General features: G+C 57.6%; 1 protein-coding gene across 1 annotated transcript in view; it reads left to right on the forward strand.

The window, feature by feature from the left end:
• The first annotated feature begins 7,766 nt into the window (after positions 1-7,766).
• The window catches only part of LOC144254130 (actin, larval muscle-type-like), a 43,315-nt gene continuing 31,457 nt past the window's right edge, over positions 7,767-19,624 (forward strand). Inside the window, exons 1-4 of the mRNA XM_077796852.1 lie at positions 7,767-7,851; positions 14,870-15,043; positions 16,883-16,952; positions 17,679-17,820. Of these exons, the coding sequence (XP_077652978.1) occupies positions 7,767-7,851; positions 14,870-15,043; positions 16,883-16,952; positions 17,679-17,820 (471 nt within the window). The remainder of the gene's footprint in view (positions 7,852-14,869; positions 15,044-16,882; positions 16,953-17,678; positions 17,821-19,624) is intronic.

Raw genomic sequence — 19,624 nt, forward strand, 5'->3', positions numbered from 1 at the left:
GAGAGCAGAGACCATGGTGGACAAGTTGAGAGGAGAGATGATGGTGGAGGTGAGAGGAGAGACGATGGTGGAGGTGAGAGCAGAGACCATGTTGGAGGTGAGAGGAGAGACCATGGTGGACAAAGTGAGAGGAGAGATGATGGTGGATGTGAGAGCAGAGACCATGGTGGACAAGTTGAGAGGAGAGATGATGGTGGAGGTGAGAGCAGAGACCATGGTGGAGGTGAGAGGAGAGATGATGATGGAGGTGAGAGCAGAGACCTTGGTGGAGGTGAGAGCAGAGACCTTGGTGGAGGTGAGAGGAGAGATGATGATGGAGGTGAGAGCAGAGACCTTGGTGGAGGTGAGAGGAGAGATGATGGTGGAGGTGAGAGGAGAGACCTTGGTGGAGGTGAGAGCAGAGACCTTGGTGGAGGTGAGAGCAGAGACCTTGGTGGAGGTAAGAATAGAGATGATGGTGGAGGTGAGAGGAGAGACCTTGGTGGAGGTAAGAGGAGAGATGATGGTGGAGGTGAGAGGAGAGACGATGAGAGGAGAGACCTTGGTGGAGGTGAGAGCAGAGATCTTGGTGGAGGTGAGAGGAGAGACCTTGGTGGAGGTGAGTGGAGAGACCTTGGTGGAGGTGAGAGGAGAGACCTTGGTGGAGGTGAGAGGAGAGATCATGGTGGAGGTGAGAGCAGAGACCATGTTGGAGGTGAGAGGAGAGACTATGGTGGACAAAGTGAGAGGAGAGATGATGGTGGATGTGAGAGCAGAGACCATGGTGGACAAGTTGAGAGGAGAGATGATGGTGGAGGTGAGAGCAGAGACCATGGTGGAGGTGAGAGGAGAGATGATGATGGAGGTGAGTGCAGAGACCTTGGTGGATGTGAGAGCAGAGACCTTGGTGGAGGTGAGAGGAGAGATGATGGTGGAGGTGAGAGCAGAGACCTTGGTGGAGGTGCGAGGAGAGATGATGGTGGAGGTGAGAGGAGAGACCTTGGTGGAGGTGAGAGGAGAGATGATGGTGGAGGTGAGAGGAGAGACCTTGGTGGAGGTGAGAGGAGAGACCTTGGTGGAGGTGAGAGCAGAGACCTTGGTGGAGGTAAGAGGAGAGATGATGATGGAGGTGAGAGCAGAGACCATGGTGGAGGTGAGAGGAGAGACCATGGCACAGGTGAGAGTTGAGACCATGGTGGAGGTGAGAGGAGAGACCTTGGTTGAGGTGAGAGCAGAGACCATGGGGGAGGTGAGAGCAGAGACCTTTGTGGAGGTGAGAGGAGAGATGATGGTGGAGGTGAGAGGAGAGACCTTGGTGGAGGTGAGAGGAGAGATGATGATGGAGGTGAGAGGAGAGACCTTGGTAGACAAGGTGAGAGGAGAGATGATGGTGGAGGTGAGAGCAGAGACCATGGTGGAGGTGAGAGGAGAGACCTTGGTGGAGGTGAGAGGAGAGACCTTGGTGGAGGTGAGAGGAGAGATGATGATGGAGGTGAGAGCAGAGACCATGGTGGAGGTGAGAGCAGAGACCATGGTGGAGGTGAGAGGAGAGACCTTGGTGGAGGTGAGAGGAGAGACCTTGGTGGAGGTGAGAGGAGAGACCTTGGTGGAGGTGAGAGCAGAGAAGATGGTGGAGGTGAGAGGAGAGACCTTGGTGGAGGTGAGAGGAGAGACCATGGTGGAGGTGAGAGCAGAGATGATGGTGGAGGTGAGAGGAGAGACCTTGGTGGAGTTGAGATGAGAGACCTTGGTGGAGTTGAGAGGAGAGACCTTGGTGGAGGTGAGAGCAGATCATGGTGGAGGTGAGAGGAGAGACCTTGGTGGAGGTGAGAGCAGAGACCTTGGTGGAGTTGAGAGGAGAGACCATGGTGGAGGTGAGAGGAGAGACCATGTTGGAGGTGAGAGGAGAGACCTTGGTGGAGGTGAGAGGAGAGAGAGACCTTGGTGGAGGTGAGAGCAGAGAAGATGGTGGAGGTGAGAGGAGAGACCTTGTTGGAGTTGAGATGAGAGACCTTGGTGGAGTTGAGAGGAGAGACCATGGTTGAGGTGAGAGGAGAGACCTTGGTGGAGGTGAGAGCAGAGAAGATGGTGGAGGTGAGAGGAGAGACCATGGTTGAGGTGAGAGGAGAGACCTTGGTGGAGGTGAGAGGAGAGACCATGGTCGAGGTGAGAGCAGAGAAGATGGTGGAGGTGAGAGGAGAGACCTTGGTGGAGGTGAGAGTAGAGACCATGGTGGAGGTGAGAGGAGAGACCTTGGTGGAGGTGAGAGCAGAGAAGATGTTGGAGGTGAGAGGAGAGACCTTGGTGGAATTGAGATGAGAGACCTTGGTGGAGTTGAGATGAGAGACCTTGGTGGAGGTGAGAGGAGAGACCTTGGTGGAGGTGAGAGCAGAGACTATGGTGGAGGTGAGAGGAGAGACAATGGTGGAGGTGAGAGGAAAGACCATGGTGGGGGTGAGAGCAGAGAAGATGGTGGAGGTGAGAGGAGATACCTTGGTGGAGTTGAAGGAGAGACCTTGGTGGAGATAAGAGGAGAGACCATGGTGGAGGTGAGAGGAGAGACCTTGGTGGAGTTGAGAGGAGAGACCTTGGTGGAGGTGAGAGGAGAGACCTTGGTGGAGGTGAGAGGAGAGACCTTGGTGGAGGTTAGAGCAGAGAAGATGGTGGAGGTGAGAGGAGAGACCTTGGTGGAGGTGAGAGGAGAGACCTTGGTGGAGGTGAGAGAAGAGACCATGGTGGAGGTGAGAGGAGAGATGATGGTGGAGGTGAGAGGAGAGACCTTGGTGGAGGTGAGAGGAGAGACCTTGGTGGAGGTGAGAGAAGAGACCATGGTGGAGGTGAGAGGAGAGATGATGGTGGAGGTGAGAGGAGAGACCTTGGTGGAGGTGAGAGGAGAGACCATGGTGGAGATGAGAGGAGAATCCATGGTGGAGGTGAGAGGAGAGGCCATGGTGGAGGTGAGAGGAGAGACCTTGGTGGAGGTGAGAGCAGAGACCTTGGTGGAGGTGAGAGGAGAGACCATGGTGGAGGTGAGAGCAGAGAAGATGGTGGAGGTGAGAGGAGAGACTTTGGTGGAGTTGAGAGGAGAGACCATGGTGGAGGTGAGAGGAGAGACAATGGTGGAGGTGAGAAGAAAGACCATGGTGGAGGTGAGAGCAAGACCATGGTGGAGGTGAGAGCAAGACCATGGTGGAGGTGAGAGGAGAGACCTTGGTGGAGGTGAGAGGAGAGACCTTGGTGGAGGTGAGAGGAGAGACCTTGGTGGAGGTGAGAGGAGAAATCATGGTGGAGGTGAGAGGAGAGATGATGGTGGAGGTGAGAGGAGAGACCTTGGTGGAGGTGAGAGGAGAGACCTTGGTGGAGGTGAGTGCAGAGACCATGGTGGAGGTGAGAGCAGAGACCATGGTGGGGGTGAGAGCAGAGACCATGGTGGAGGTGAGAGCAAGACCATGGTGGAGTTGAGAGGAGAGACCATGGTGGAGGTGAGAGGAGAGATGATGGTGGAGGTGAGAGGAGAGACCATGTTGGAGGTGAGAGCAGAGACCTTGGTGGAGGTGAGAGGAGAGACCTTGGTGGAGGTGAGAGGAGAGACCATGGTGGAGGTGAGAGGAGAGACCTTGGTGGAGGTGAGAGGAGAGTCGATGAGAGGAGAGACCTTGGTGGAGGTGAGAGCAGAGACCTTGGTGGAGGTGAGAGCAGAGGGTGCTCCGGCGTGTTGTGCTCCTGGGCAGTGTGCTCCTGGGGAGTCTCTTGAGTGTAGGGGATGGTTCTTCCTTTCTCTGACGCCCTTTTGCCATTTTAAACAACTTTCTGATGGAAACATTAGCTTTGTGGCCTCGTTCAGTTTTCTAAGACTCTCCGTAGGGGTGGCTGCTGGGGCCGAGGGCTCCCATGAGGCTCCAGGGCCCTGGGGCTGGGAAGCGGCCACCTCTGTACCAAGGCTCTCTATGGAGGGGAGGCTCTGCTGGCTCTGCCCAGGGTCATTCATGCAGAGTCACCAGCACTGCCTTTCTCACCAGGGACAGGCCAGGCAACTGCTGAGCATGGCCTGGGCTGGGGAGAGCAGGGCACCCTCTTCCCTCCCTCCTCCTTAGTCGACAGGCTGGATGCCTGTGGTGTCCTTCGCGGAGGCAGCCTGGCCCCGTCACATCAGCAGGCACAGGTGGAGGTGGAGGGGCCGTGGTGAACCCCGGGCAGCCAGAACTGCCAACTTTTTGTTGTGGAAAGCGGGGTCCTTGCCCCATTGCCAATCCAATGCTGAGGCCAAGGCTTGGAGAAAAAGGCAAAAGTTGTATTGACTTGTTAGCAAAGGAGGAGCTGGGGGACTCACTCCATCGCCGTGTGGGACAGGGCTGGGAGTCGAGGATCCTCAGGAGACACGATTGATCAGGGTCGTCCCGGGTCCCGGAGGGCCGCTGCTCCAGGTCCTGGGCTTGGGGTTCCTTTATTCCGGGGCAGCGAGTCTCTTCCAGGCGTGAAGGACATGGCGGCTCAGCCTGTGATGGGAAGAGTCTGTTTCCCCCCATCAGGGAGGGAGGAGGAGGAAGGGAAGAGATGTCCATTTTGAAATAAGCCACTTGCAGTTGAGCAGCCGGGTTTGAACAGGGGCGTGGAGTGGCCCCCTGGACGGAGGGCTCAGGAGCAGAAGCTGGAAAGGCCAGCAGCTGTTTGGGTCACAGAATGCTGGTGATCACTGTGACTTCTTGTCCTAACTGGGAACGCCAGGCGCTCCAAGTTCAAAACTGTCAAGTGTGTTTTCTGGCCAGAAAGAATGTCTAGCACATAGTAGGGATGCAAGACAGAAAATCTGTCCAGGGGCTGGGGCTGGGGCTCAGTGGCAGTGACACTGGGTTTGATTCTCAGCACTGCCTACAAATAAATAAATAAATAAAATAAAGATCCATCAACAACTAAATACATAGATCTGTAAAAAGAACAAAGAAAATCCGTCCAAGGGTGGTGCCTCTCCCAGGCTGACAGTAACCCCTGTTGCAGGGGCCTGGGCTGGCCCACGCAGCCAGCAGCGGGCGGACTTCCCGGCCCTGGGGTGGGAAAGCAGACTGGCCCTCCGGCCCCACACTCCTGGGCTCCCCCTACAGGACAGAGACTGCCCCTCCGCACTTGGAGGACCACAACTGCACGTTTTAGTTGAATGTGTACGATAAAACTCCTCTCCCTTTTGTTGTTATGCTTTGGGAACTTGTCTGAATGTTGTACAGCTGTTACACAGTAGGACTGAGTATAAAGGTTGATGTCCTCACTGTCTGGAACTTAACGTGAAGCAATTAACTTCCAGAACCTGGACAGAAACCACGTTCCATGAGACTGCACTCCCGGGAGCTGCCACCAGGGGCAGCATGTGCACATGCACAGTTGAACCAGCCTCCAACTCGGGCGCCACTTCTGAGCGCGCGGTGGGCTCTCTTGGGGTACTGGAATCCTGGGTGGGAGACTGAGAAAGAGTCTCTAGGACGGCCTTCAGAGGGCTTTGTGTGGTCCACACATGCCTGCATTACTTACACAAACACTCAAGTCTAAGCACCTGGGTGCTGGGGTACTGTGCTTGCCCAGCCTGGGAGAGGCCTGGGCTCTCTCCTGCCCTGGAAGATAAATGAGAGAGGAAGTGATGTCCTAAGGCCCAAGCCAGGTTGCCCAGCACCGGGGAGCACAAGCTGGTGACCCTGCAGCCCAGATCACCTAAAGAACAGAGCACCCAGCGTCTGTTTAGGGGAGGAGCTGGGTGCTGCCACGGGGAAGGGGCTGAGCCACCCGGAGGCCCCAGAACTCAGCTCTGGCCCCACTGCACGCCGTCAAGCCCTCCACGTAAAGATGGGCGGCGTCCCCGCTCTGTGTGGCCACTCGGGTCATCCCTTGGCTCAAGAGGACCCACAGGTCTGGTCACCAGTGGACGCCGGGCCTGGGTCACTAGAGCAGGTCCTGTTGCAGGCCCAGGCCACGGGCCTTGCACTTTCCGCAGGGTGGAGGTTTGGGAAAGCCTGGCACTGGCGCCGTTTGTGCACAGCCCCGGGCTCCACCCGAGTCTCTGTGTCCTGTTTTGGTAGTTCCGGCGAGATTCCAGTCTTTGTCATTATTGGTACCTGTGAGGGTGATCTGTGACCAGTGAGGGCTCCATGATCACCCAGGGGCACTGTGAACAGTGTCCCTGTGAGATGGAGCTGTGTTCTGAGTGCCCACCCACAGGTGGCCCCTCCACCCGCCCTCTCCTGGGCTCCCGGTCCCCTGAGACACAATATGGAAATGAGGTCGATGAGATAAAAGTCTCTGAATGCCCCAGTGGAAGGAAGAGCCTCACCTCTCCCAGTGTGGAGCAAACATCGGGGTGATGAAGCCGCCCTGGGAGGCCCCGGCAGCCGGGCGAGGCTGGAGGCTCGGCCCGTGCCCACTGCCCACACTGTCAAGGGAAAGGCCCTTGAAGCAAGTTGAGTGGGTGATCTCAGGGAGGAAGCAGCCTCTGGCCGGGCAGCACCCTGGTCTGGATGGAAGACCTGGCCAGCGCACCTCCTCAGCCAAAGCCTGACCAGGAGCAGGGTGCTAGCTCCCTCTGCGTCTACAAAGGCTGAGAGGAGAGCGGCTGCAGAAGAGCCGGAAGCTGGCAGAGGCCCATCCATGAGCTCGAGGACAGAGTGGCTCCGGGACACGAAGGTGCAGGAGAAGCAGCGCCTGGTCCTGGAGAGGCCACGCAGGGAGCTCGGCCGAGATCCTCAGCCCGTCGGCAGTGGGCACTGAGCAGCGGTGTCCCGTGCAGGCAGCGTGGGCTTCTGTGGGACCCAGATGCACTTAGGACACCACAGCAAGAAGTCAGGGCAGGCTGTCCCCAGGGCACTGATGCTGCTGGGCTTGGAGGTCAGCCGCTGCTCACTGTCCAGGACCCTCGGGAATTCTACCGCATTCCTGTCTGTGCTGTGAGCGCCACACAAAGCCCGAGGAGCAGCGTCTGTGTGCCACCTGTAACTGGAGATTCCACGTCCACTTGATGGAGATGGACGGTCCCACACTTCGGTCGTGAAGTGCTCCCGGCAGGCCTGGGCCTGGGAGCAGTTTGACTTTCACGTCACACTATTAAGAAATACCTTTCTTATGGCTCCAAGGGGCTGCAGAGAGGGAGTGCCCTGGAGGGTCTGGGGCAAGTAGGTCGCCCACCTTCTGGAGAGGATCCACCAGTCTAGACGCCATTGAGAACACCTGTGCTCCGTGGGCAGGAGACGGGAAGAATTTGGTCCCAGTCCTCATGGATACTCTGGGCGTGAGTGGGGGGATAACTGAAGGCGTGGTAGAAATGGCAAGTCACGAAGGAGTGGGGCTGGCAGATGTGACAAGCTGCCACCGGGACACAAGGCAGGGTGAGCTGCTGCTCAGCACCAGCCGAGAAGGTGGCTTCCTGAGATGGGTGCACTCCTGCTGAGGGTGCTGGGGAGGAGTCACCAACACGGCAAACTTCACCGCCATCTTATCAGGTTTCGGCAGCCACCACCACTCCACAGCAACCAGCAGCTTCGAGACTCTGCATCAGAAAAGAGATCACTCGCTGCAGACTCTGACGGTCGTTAATGATTTTTAACAATAATGCATTTTAAATTAATATTTGCATGTGGGTTTTTAGAAATAATGCTATTGCACACTTAATAGAATACAGTGTGAACTTCACTTTTATATAAACTGGGAAACCAAAAAAATGCATGCAACTCTCTTTTCTTGGTATTTGCTTTATTACGGTGGTCTGCAGTCGTACCCACAGTACCTCCGAGGTGGGCTTGCAGATCCACGGGATGGTACGTGGAGTACTATACAGCAGTGGAAACCCCACAGCCACACCTGTCAGCATGCAGGAACTGCAGGGGCTGGATGAAGCCAGTACGTCTCAGGAGACTCACCCGGGGTGGTGTGCCACTCACAGAAAGCTCGACCCAGGCGTCGTCTGTAGGGATGTGCCCAGGTATAAAGGGAGGGAGAGAATCACTGACACAAGCTTCAGTGTTGGCTGTCTTGGATGGCAGGAGATCCAGTGGGTGAAGCTCGCTTTCTCATGGTGGCCATGAACTTGAACTTGCCTCTATCTGGCTATGCCTCATAATACAAAATAAAACAAATGAGACTAAGCCCTGCCCTTGGTGCCCCAGCTCAGACCCGGCTGCCTCTGTTTCTACGGTCTCCTGGAGCTTTGTGGGGAGGAGACTGCTCATCCCAGCTCAGGTAGCCCCAACCTCACACTGAATTGGAGGCACAGGGCTGGCAGCTGTGGGGACAGGGGTGCTGGGTCCAGTGCACAGTGGCCTAAAGAGGTACTCAGTCCCTTGAGGGACTGTTGGCCCAGGTGCCCCCGGGCCCCACAGCTCCCAACACTCCCAGCTGTTGGAGATCCCTCCCGGGTGACGTCCCGGGATTGGGATCAGCCCACGCAGGGCTGTCCGTTTTCCCAAGACTGAGGGATTGTCCCAGACATAGTTGAACATTAAAACTGGAAGGAACCAGGCAAACCTGAGCCAACTGGCCACTCCCCCGGGTGTCTGGTCCCCGGTGGGAGGGTTGGCTGGCCACGGTTGGTTTGTGCTGTCGGGTGCACCAGCCGGGACCTTGCTGCCCTTCCTGAAGGCCGCACTTTCCTGGAAAGGAGCAGGCGATGCCAAGTTTTGTCCTCCAGCTGCTGGACAGTCCTCCTGCCCCTCCTGGGGACAACAGGGTTCGCCTGAGCAGCCCTGGCTGGGCGCTGATCTTGCCGAGGGCAGATCCAACTGGCAAAATCAGACTGGAAGGCCCCAAGGCTGGCAGCCAGACCCGAGAAATCAGCCACCACTCCATGACCGTCACGGGTGGCCTCTGTCCTGGGACATCATCAAGTGGATCTTGGCACAATTCCCTTAGGAAGAGCAACAGTAGCCACAGCTGTTTCCCAGGAGGACTGACTTCCTGTGGGCATCAGGGGTGTGTGGGCTCTGGGGGGCACAGGCAGCTCTCCGATGCCAGAGCGATCCAAGAACCGCCAGGTAAAGGTGTCAGAGCACAGGATCTCAGCCACCTAAAGGTCTCAAGTGGCTCTGTCGCTCAATGTCACCATCAGGCAGCACCGCCTCCATCAGTCAGTGTTCTGTGGGGCTGAGAGGAGGCTGGTTTCACAGCCAGCGCTGAGAAAGGCAGAAAGGAGCACAGAGCCAGTTGGCTTCAGTCACCGGCCCTGCAGGGACAGGAAGATGGAGCCAAACGACCCAGGACTGGAGAGCATCAGGTGGCTTCAGGTGCCAGGGTGAAAGCAGAGGGAACCGCATTGTGTCAGCTGCAAATGGCCATTTAGGGCCCTGGGCTGCGACCTCTCCTGATTTCCAGGAAGGCTGGGTGACATCTTGGTTTCAGCTTGGAGAGAGACACTTCAGCGGAAGTGACTCACTTGGCCTTCAGCCGGTCCTTGGAGCCCAAATCACAGCCAAGGCCCAAATCTCTTATCACTTAACATGCACATTTGTGTAACTGACTTGTGCTTTGTTGTAAAAGGGTGCCAAGGCTGTTGAAAGTCTGCCCAGGGCAGCAGGCGGGTACGGTACTTCTTTCCCGGTGAGCACCATAATGAGGTACCTTCCTTTCCAACAAATGGACTAGGTGAGTCTCAGGACTGAGAACCAAGAGGTGAAAGAGGTCCAAAGACAGAAATGATCACACATCTATCCACCACCTAACAGTTGACCCTTCCATCTCTCAACCCATTCATCTACCCATCCACCCATCCATCCACCCATCCACCCATCCACCCATCCATCTACCCATCCATCCACCCATCCATCTACCCTCCCATCCACCCATCCATCCACCCATCTACCCATCCACCCATCCACCCACCCATCCACCCATCCATCCACCCATCCACTCATCCATCTACCCATCCACCCATCCACCCACCCATCCACCCATCCATCTACCCATCCACCCATCCACCCACCCATCCACCCATCCATCTACCCATCCACCCATCCACCTACCCTGGGCCCCTCCTCTTACAAATCAAGTCAGCCTGCTGGCGTCTCCAATTTTAAGCTCCTTCAATACCCTCACCCTCTCCCTTGGGGAAATCTGAATTAACCAGAAGAGACAGGGAAGGGACAGGAGACAGAGCCAAACAACCCAGGGATGACCCTTGGTGTTGTGATCCTGTCACCCTGCGGGGACACACGGCAGGGCACAGCTTACAGAGCCCGGGGCTTCTCTGCAGCCTCAGGACCCCATCAGGCCCTGGACCCCCGGCACAGCAGTCCTAGTGGGTTGGAAGGTGGGCTGGAGGCGCCTGGGGGTGCGGGACATGACGGCGCCAGGAGGTGACCCCGACATGCTGGTGTGTCTGGCTTCTGTCTTCCTGTTGGTTTTGAAGACATTATTTTGGACAAAAGTGGATGGAAACAGACAGGAACTTTCTTGGTGAGAAGACCATTTCAGAGACTTGGATGCGTGGATGACCCCACCTGGCGGTCCTGCTCTTCCCTGACCCCAGTGGTCCTCAGCCACAGCTGTTTTGTGCCCCTGCTCCCTCACAAATGCAGGGCTTTGTCCCCGGGAGCAACGCTCCTGGCACCTGGGGGAGGGGTCCGCCCTGGAGACAACCCTCAGGGCTCAGAGGCAGGCCCAGGCAGTCACACTGAGGGAGCAGCCCTACTCTGCGTGGCCACCCAGAGCAACCGCCCACGGACTCCCTCTGGCCAGGGAGTGTCCGGCTCACTTCACATTCCCGAGAATGCAGTTCTGCCAGGTTTTACACGGTAGCCCAGGCTCCATGCCCGCATGAGAGGTGCCCGACACCCTAAGACGGCAGGTGGCCTGTTTGGTCAGGCACCCCCGACCTGCATGTGATACTGTGGACACAGCCGGGCTGCGAGAAGGGCAGACCACGGCGAGCCACCACCCCGGCCTGCCACAGAGCCACGTGAAGCAAGACGCGTGTGGCTGAGTGTGGGGAGAAGAGGGAGCACAGCACACTGCGTGGGAATGTGACCCAGGAGCTGATATCTATCTGCCACCACCCAAATGTCCGGCCATCCCCATGCTGAGCCATAATCCCACCGTGGAGACATCTACAGTGGTCCTGTGGGAGGGGCTGTCACCTGTGCCTGTGGATGACGCCTCAGAGGCTGGAGACCACCATCTTGCCCCGTTGTGCTCCTCCCCTCGTCCACCAAGAGAGGACACAGATTGTCCCCTTTTGGCCTTTTGCTCCCTTGTGCCATGTGAGGACTTCTAGATGGCAGGTCTATGCCTGCTCCAGTCTGCACCTCTGATCCCAGCCTCCTCCTGCACCTGTGGGAGAGGACGCAGGCGGGGGCAAGGACAGGGTGCGTAGCAGGAGAGGAGGGGGAGGGGCCTCAGGGGGAGCGGCAGGTGGAGCCCAGCTGGTCTGGATAGGCTCCTGCAGGGGGCTCGGGCCAGGCTGTTAGGAAATCCCGCAGCGCTCAGGAGCGCTGCTGGAGATCCACCTTTGGGATCTGCCCAAGGGCGCTGTGGGCAGGGCCTTTTCCGCCGTGCAAGGCCTGGGAAGCAGGCTACGGAGGGACGCCCCTGTCCCACGGCTGACTTACCATGGATGCCTTGGGCTTTCCGTTCCCTGTGGCACAGTGGAGGAGCCACATGGTGTCAGGTTGGCTCACCAGGCTCAGCAGCTCTTCACCCAAACCCTGGCTGGCCCCAGGGGCAGCTCTGGGCATTAGTGCCAGGTGGAGGTGCCCCTCCACCCCTTCAGCTCACTAGGAATGGTTGTTCAGAAACTTATCCCGCAATAGCTTGTTGGGGACGCTTTGTTTCCAAATCACAATTTGTTAAACCACAGTAGCAATCGTTACCGTTTCCCCCAGCTGCCATCTGAGTGCCACACTGGTTGGGACATTGTTCACATTTTGTAGATGTTAAAACTGAGACGTGTCAGTGCTGAGTAACCTTCTGGGGACCTTGACCCTCTCTGCCTGGCGGAAGACCTGTGTCCTTCACTGCTGCCTGCACCCCATCTCAGTCTAGCTCTTTTTTAAATTAAATACATTCCGTCGCTACCAGAGGATATGAGCTCATCTCTGGGCTCAGCAATCCCACACTGCAGAAATAGGGGTCAATCTTGAGTCATCTCTAGTGACCGCCAACACCAATCTGAAAACCCCGAGGCTCTGAGAGCAGCTCAGAGATGTGGCCCCTGAGCCCGGGCTGCCGGCTCCGGCCCCCCACACTGCCCCCACCGTGCCCGCCTCACCTGGGGAGCTTCTCTTACCCGGTGTTTGATGGAGGGATGCTTGGACCTACAATTGTTTGCCGGGGTCCTTAAGACAAAGTACATTGGAAGAGAAGGAACGTGTGTGCGCGAGCGGCTCTGTCAGGACCGCTGCAGGACCTCCAAGTTCAGAGGAGGTGGCTTTCGCTGGAGAAAAGGACCAGGCATTTCCTTTTGATGACTCAAATAATTATTCACATAATGGTGAGTGACAGTAAAGGCCTAAGGCAGCACGCGGAGATTAAGAGTGACATTAATTAATCCAGATGAACAGGATTAAGGCCCAACTAAAAATAGGCAAAAGTGTTCAAGGGACTTTTATCCAAAAGAAGATACTAAATGCAGATACACAAGTAAGCAGTGAAAGATGCCCAGGGTACTTGGCCATCACGGCAATGCGCATTAAAACCTCAAAAATGTTATGTGGAGCGTCACCTGGTGCCGTGTGGCTCCACCCCGGGTGAGCTCCTAGGAGAGCGAAGTCCTCTGTCCACACGGAGGCTCAGGCGTGGATTTCCACAGTGCTGCAGTCCATAGAGGCCAAAAATCCCGAAGCTGAAACGTGCCTGTGCTGATTGGCAGGAGCCAGCGTGCGTGGTGCTTCTGCCAGCCCACTCCATCCCACGCAGACACGACCAAGCCCCGACAGGCACCAAGCCCTGACATGTCGCTGCACAGATGAACCTTGGAAACCTCACACTAACAAAAGGAGACAGAAAGCAAAGGCGAATCAGCCCGTGGACCTGTTCCCAAGAAACGCCAGAAGAGGAGCATCTAGAGATGGCAGCTGTGCGACCCGCCAGCGGGGCTGTGCGTGATGGAGGAAGGTGGACCTGGGTTTCTCCCAGAAGGCCGAGGCCAGGCTCCGCCTCCTCGTCTTGTTTGACAACCCGGCCTGGAGGTTCCCGCTCGGCTTGTGACCCCTGTGTACACCCCGACGTGGTCCCTGAAGAGGGATGCTTCCCAGGCTGGTGCCAGCCTGCTTCAAAGCCCAGAGCGCCAGCAACTGACACCCAAAGCACTGAGGCCGCGATGCCCAGCTGCTGGTGAAGGAGGATGAACAGTCCACCCGACTGCTCCTCCCGAGGAGGGCGACTCCATCAGAACCAAACCCAACCTGAGCAGGACTGCCTGGCCTCCAGGACCCAGAGGAAACCCACTTCCCTACCTGCTCTGTGGACATGCGGCCCCTCCCGCCACTGTCCCTACTAACACACGCTTCGTGACAGCCCTGGTCACAACTGAAGACCATTAAACACTTTTTAATTCTAAGAATGCTGTTATAACACCTGGCTTCCCAGGAGCAGGCCCGTGACACCCATCTGGCCATTCCTCACCAGGTCCCCAACCTGGAGCAGTGCCCAATCCCTGGGAGGCTCCTGATGACCATCCGCTGAGTAAATGCTGAGTACGGCCAGTTGGGAGGTCAGCGTCTCTGATGTAACCCCCTGAACTGCCTTCACAAGAGCATTTTCAGAGAATAACCATCCATCTTTAATTCCTAATGATTTTCTGGGCACTGGAGCCAAATTCTAATGGCCGAGCCCATGGCAGCCAAATGGCCGCACAGTTGATTGGCTTGCAGCATGAGGGGCCCTGGGAAGAGGCGACATCCTAGAGGACCTGCTCAGGTCTGGCCTCTGCTCTCCTGCCGCTGTGCCTCCTGGGCGCACTCTGGCTGGGTGGCCAGCCCAGCTGGGGGGCAGCCCCAGACCCCTCTTGGGATCTCTAACTCCTGAACCCTGTGGAAGGGCCCATCCTTCCTGGGTGCTCTAGCCAGGTTCCAGGAAGGCACCCTGGCTTGCCTCACATGCTCACCTCTCACCGAGGGTCAAGGGTCAAGGGCAGCAGTCACCAGTGACCACAGACCCAGAACAGCATCAGAGTTTCTGTCGTGTTTGGAGGTCAGCAGTCTGAAATGGACTTCCTGGGGCCAAAGTCGGCATTGGCAGGGCTGGGATCCCTCTGGGGCTCTTGGGCAGGGTCCATTTCCTTTCTTTCCCAGTTTCCAGTGGCCACCCAGGTTCCTTGGTTGGTGGCCTCTTCCTCCATCTTCAGAGTCAGCAGCTGCGCATCTTCCAGCCCCTGCCTGGCTCTGACCCGCCGCTCATGATGGCATTGGGCCGCCGGGATAATCTGGTGATTTCCACCTTATATGCATAGCTGAGCCACCCCTGCAAAACCCCTCTTGCTGTAGGTGTCCCCATAGGCCTGGGTCCTGGGCAGTAGGACGAGGCAGCAGGACCAGCCCAGCACAATGGCCCAGGTGTGGAAGGGTCCCATTGGCTGAGACTGTGGAGATAACCTTCCCCAAGGCCCAGCACAGACGATGAGGGAAGAGGCAGGCTCCAACCGGCTGACGGTCACCCCAGTGCAGCCCACGAGGTCACCGGCCACCACTCCCCATCCCAACAGCTGCGTCAGACAGAAGCTGTGACCTAGAGGAACACCTGGCGTCCAGGGGCCCCACCTCTTCCCCCCTTCCCCGGTCCACCTCCAGTCCTCTCTGGCACTCACTGCCTGCCCAGCACAGTACCTAAAGTTCTGGGTGACTCAGTCTTTCCTTCCGTTTGTTGGTCAGTCCTGGGGTCAGTGGTTCCCCCTCTGAGAGCTGACCCTGTCTTCAGTTTTCTGTTCCCGTAGATCCTGACTTCTGTGTTGATGCTGAGTGTCCAGGTCCTCAGGCTCAGTACCGTCGGACACGCCACCCTGGGCTGGCAGCTCTGCCTGGCTCTACAGCCGTGGGCGAGCTCAGGGACCCAGCCCCCCTGAGGCAGGTCCCCTGCTCTGAGCTGGCTTTTGTCCCACTGGAGACAGGTGAGCCTGGTCAGCCGGGGAGGGCAGTGCAGTGACAGCCCCGTTTCCTCTCCTGTCACGAGGTAGAAGGAAAAGGAATCCAGCCTGAGAAGGTTTCAGACCACCCAAGGGGAGAGCCACCCTGTCTGGGAGCTAGCGCCCTGGACGCCAGCGCTAGGTACCAAACGGAGAGGACGGCAGCAGGCCAGCCCCAGAGCCATTTTATTTCCAGACCCGACTGCACCTTGGTGGAAGTGTGTGCTCGGGGGCTCCTGCCCCAGGTCTGCTGCCGCTGGTTCCCTGGGGCAGGCCCTGCACATTGAGCTGATCCTTCCTGGTCATCCAGCAGCCTTCGCTTCCGTGGGTTTTGCATCTGTGGATTCAATAAAACTTGGAATAGCAAATATATTTTTAAATCGTATCTGTTTTGAACATGTTCAGATTTTCTCTGGTCAGTATTCCCTAAATCACATGGTAGAATGACCATCCAACCGTACTGCATGGCACTGGGCTTTGTTAGTAATCCAGAGTTGACTTCATGCAGAGGGAGGCTGTGGGCACGTCATACGCAGACACTGTGCCATGTTACACCAGGGACCTGTGCACTGTGGGCTTTGGTATCTGTGGGCATCCTGGAACCAGGCCACCTGGACCCCAGGGAAGACTGGAACTGTGGCAGCACTTGCCCTGCGGGCGCCCCTGGCTGAGGAACGGGGCAGGGAAGTCACATCAGCCTCCCTGCTGCAAACTCCCCCAGATCTCAGGCCTCACTGCAGCAGGCCCAGGCCCTGCCTCCCCTGGGACCCACCGCAGGTTCCTGCTGTGCAGGGGGCTGGCGTGTGCAGATGATGAGAGCTCCGGGGGAGCGTGCCTAGACATGGCCGTGGCAAGGGATCAAGGCTTCCGAAGGCAATCTGGCAGATGTCCAGGGACCCTGTAAAAACTCTTGGTCTTGCAACTAGTCATTCCGAGGAGGTGCATGTTGAGGGGACGGTCCATCATGCAGATGGAGCCTGGCGGGCAAGGACGTTCACAAGGTACTTAAAATGACCAAAACATTTGGACCGGGGGCCGGGGTGCAGTGGTTAGCACTTGACTGGCATGCACGAGGCCCTGGGCTCCTGCCCAGCAACGTGAAACATAAAATGAAACTGGGCCCAACACCCCACCGTAGGTCACGGCCAGACACAGTGGACAGACGGACGAGGCAGGGCACTGGGCAGCAGACCCAGCTGTGGGATGGCATTGCATGTGCTCGGGGGTGGGGGGGATCCTAGGAGTGTCACCTGACAACATCATCAGAGCTTAGAGCACGTAAGGTCTCACAGTGACCGGCCACTTCATGGTCTCACAGTGACCGGCCACTTCATGACGTGGGACATGTTCCCAGGATATGCCTTCACTGTCAAATGACATGTGGCTGGACTTAACGTGTTTCCATAGCACACTTAGCAGCACAGGGACGTTCATAGGGTTGAATGACCACATGATGTGAACGTCCACATGTATCCTATGATGCCCGTGTGGCCGTCCCTCTGTGTCATAGAGGCTTGGTTCCAGGCCCCTCAGGCGCCCAAGTCCAGCAATGCTCAAGGCCCTTCAGAACAGGACGTGACCTCAGCGGGGAACCTGCCCCACCCTGCTGTATGCACCGTTCCTAGACACCTTGGAGCGCTGAATGCATCTAAACACCCTGTGAGTGATTGTCATTCTGTATCACTTAAGGAGGATGATGAGGAAGTCTGCACGTGCTCAGTGCAGGTGCAAAGTTTTCCAGTTATTTTCAACCTGGTGTTGGCTGAACCTGGGAGGTGGGGGTGGGCTGGAGCCACAGGCCACTGGATGCCCTGGTGTCCCCAGAATCGGACTGCGGGCAGCTGCCCACAGAGGTGCTGGGTGACCATTCGCCGTCACAGGTGGGAACTGGAAGGTGAAGAAGACCCTCGTGGACAGAGCGGTTGTTGATTAGCCGGGACCGGGCGGGGCTCTCTTCCCTCACGGTTCAGTTTCCTACCATAAGGCACATAAACCTTCCAATAAGAACCAAAATCTCTTTTAAGTGAAAAGAACATTTGTCATGGTCAGGACTTAATGAAAGTGCAACATCCTAAAGAGGACCTGGGCTCACTCACTCCTGAGGGCAATCGATTCTTTAAAACTTCATCCAGGGCCGGGCTGGGGCCCCGTGGCAGGGTGCTCGCCTCACCCACGGGAGGCACTGGGTTCAATACTCAGCACCACATAAAAATGAATAAAGATATTGTGTCCATCTTAAAAAAAACTTTAAAAAACCCCAAACTTCATCCATAAAAATAGATTGAACATGGGCCTTCCACAATGTCCCTGGGCCATTGGGGGCGAGTCTGTGGGGGTGACTCCCTCCTCCACCTCCTCTCGCGGAGTCCACACTTGTGAACATTCGGGGAAAGTTCTCTAGACGCAAAGCAGAGGAGAGCGGCTCCCACAGGGCCCAGGAGCCAGGAAACCCCCGGGAGGAGGAGGCCTCTGAGCCTCCTCGGGTGCAGGCCACGGGGCACTGCCTCTTGCTGGGCTCCTTGGGCTCTGGTTGCTCAGAGCTGCATCCCACCTGGCACAGCAGCTGCCCCAAGGACAGCACCTTGCACCTGGTGTCACTGACGTGTGGTCTCCCCTGCAGGCACAGCCAGGTCCCACACCGCCCGGAGAGCCAAGTGCCCGTTATCTGTGACTACGGCTCAGGCTTCAGCAAGCTGGGCTTCGCAGGATGCGAGGCCCCCTACGCCGTCTTCCCAACCGTCCTGGGCAAACTCCGGCATGACGTGAGTGGCCAGGGCAAAGGGCATCCCCCTGGGGTTACACAACCCAGAGGCACTGCTGGCCCATGCAGCCACCCCCTCCCCCACCCGCTGGCCAAAGAAGTCCTCGGGGCAGGTGGGCATGTGTCGGAATCCTGGGCTCGTGGCTGGTAACGCGAGGCTGGCTGGGCCCCCCGAGGTTCTGCTCCTCCTCCTGCCATGCTCTGGTTGTGCTCTGTAACGGACTACCTGGGGCTGGTCATTTATGTTAAAAAACAAACATTTCTTCCAGTTCTGGAGACTGAAGTCCATGGCTGGGGGCCCTCATCTGGTGAGGGAATTCTTTTTTTGTTTTGTTCCAGGAATTGAACTCTGGGGCACTCGACCACTGAGTCACATCCCCAGTCCCCCCCTCCCCTTTTTTGGTATTTTATTTAGAGACAGAGACTGAGTGGCTTAGCACCTTGATAAGTTGCTGAGGCTGGATTTGAATTTGCAATCCTCCTGCCTCAGCCTCCCTAGCCACTGGGATGACACCTGGCTGGAGAGGGCCTTCTTGCTGACCACCCCAAGTGGAAGGTGGAAGAGGCAGGGGCATGAGAGAGGGGGAGGGTAGAGGGAGAGGAAGGGGGGAGGGTAGAGGGCTCCGTCCCGTTCCCTCCAGGACATTAACCCTGGGGTCACTTCACTCCCAACACTGCTGCATGGGCTCAGGTTTCCAACACAGGAGCCCTGGGGGCACCTGCAGGCCCAGCAGTGGGCACAGAGGGCCACTGTGGGGAGGCCCCGGCTGCCTGCCCACTGACCCTTGGGGACTGGTGGGGGTGCCGAGGAGCAGTCCACTTAGGAGCCCGGGAGTACTGATGGGAACTGACACTCAGCCTCCGCACAGGCAGCAACGGGCATCTGCCTCCCCAAGAGCACGTGTCAATGACAGAAAGTGACCCGCGTTGCCATGGCTCCCTGTATTTCAGCAGATTTCAGATTTTATTATGGTGTTGACACACACGTCACGTCTCCCATCTTGACCGTGGTCAGGTGCACAGCTCAGGGCTCGGGGCCCACGCGCCTGCCGGGCAGCCATCATTGCCTCCAGGGCTTCCTCTCCTCCCAGGCTGGAGCTGCGTCCACCAAGGCTCACCCCTGTCCCCCCGTCCCCTGAGACCCTCACCATCCTTACGTGGTGGAGCCACGGTGCCTGTCCCTTGGCGACTGGCTTAGCTCACTGAGCAGGTGGCAGGACTTGACTCCCACAAGGAGCACCTTCCCACCCTGGGCCCCGTGCGCTCGGCCGCTCCCCCTCCCCTGCCCGGGCACTGCTTCTGCATCTCGGCTGCGGGGAAAGATGCCGCGCGCAGAGGCCTCTTACGACGGGCCTTCGATTCCCTGGGGTCTCCGTCCAGAGACAAGCTGGGCCACGTGTTTTTCTTTGTCTAAGAAATTCAGATTTTTGTGTCCTTTCTAAGCACTAACTCACTTTTCCACGAGGCCTGGGCACACTGACGCGGGTCTGTGGCTGGGTGCCAGCTTCTGCTCTGAGCCTCGCCTTGGGCACAGTGGGCTCGGGCACCCCACCAGCCAGACCCTTTACCCTGCGCAGGATGTTCCTTGCCCATGCCGCCGGCACAGCCCCGAGGGCCTCCACGTTACCCCAGTGACCGTGACTTGATGAGTTACAGAGAGGGACTGTGAGGCCGCTGGGCAGAGAGCAGCCCCAGCCCCAGGCAGTGAGTCCACATGTCCGTGCCCTGGGTGAGGCGGAGCGGGGTCCTGTGGACTGTCCTGAAGGTGGCAGCTCCTCCTTGTCCTGCATGGTGGAGACCTCGTG

Source organism: Urocitellus parryii, chromosome 4 (assembly GCF_045843805.1).
Source record: "Urocitellus parryii isolate mUroPar1 chromosome 4, mUroPar1.hap1, whole genome shotgun sequence".
NCBI lineage: Eukaryota > Metazoa > Chordata > Mammalia > Rodentia > Sciuridae > Urocitellus > Urocitellus parryii.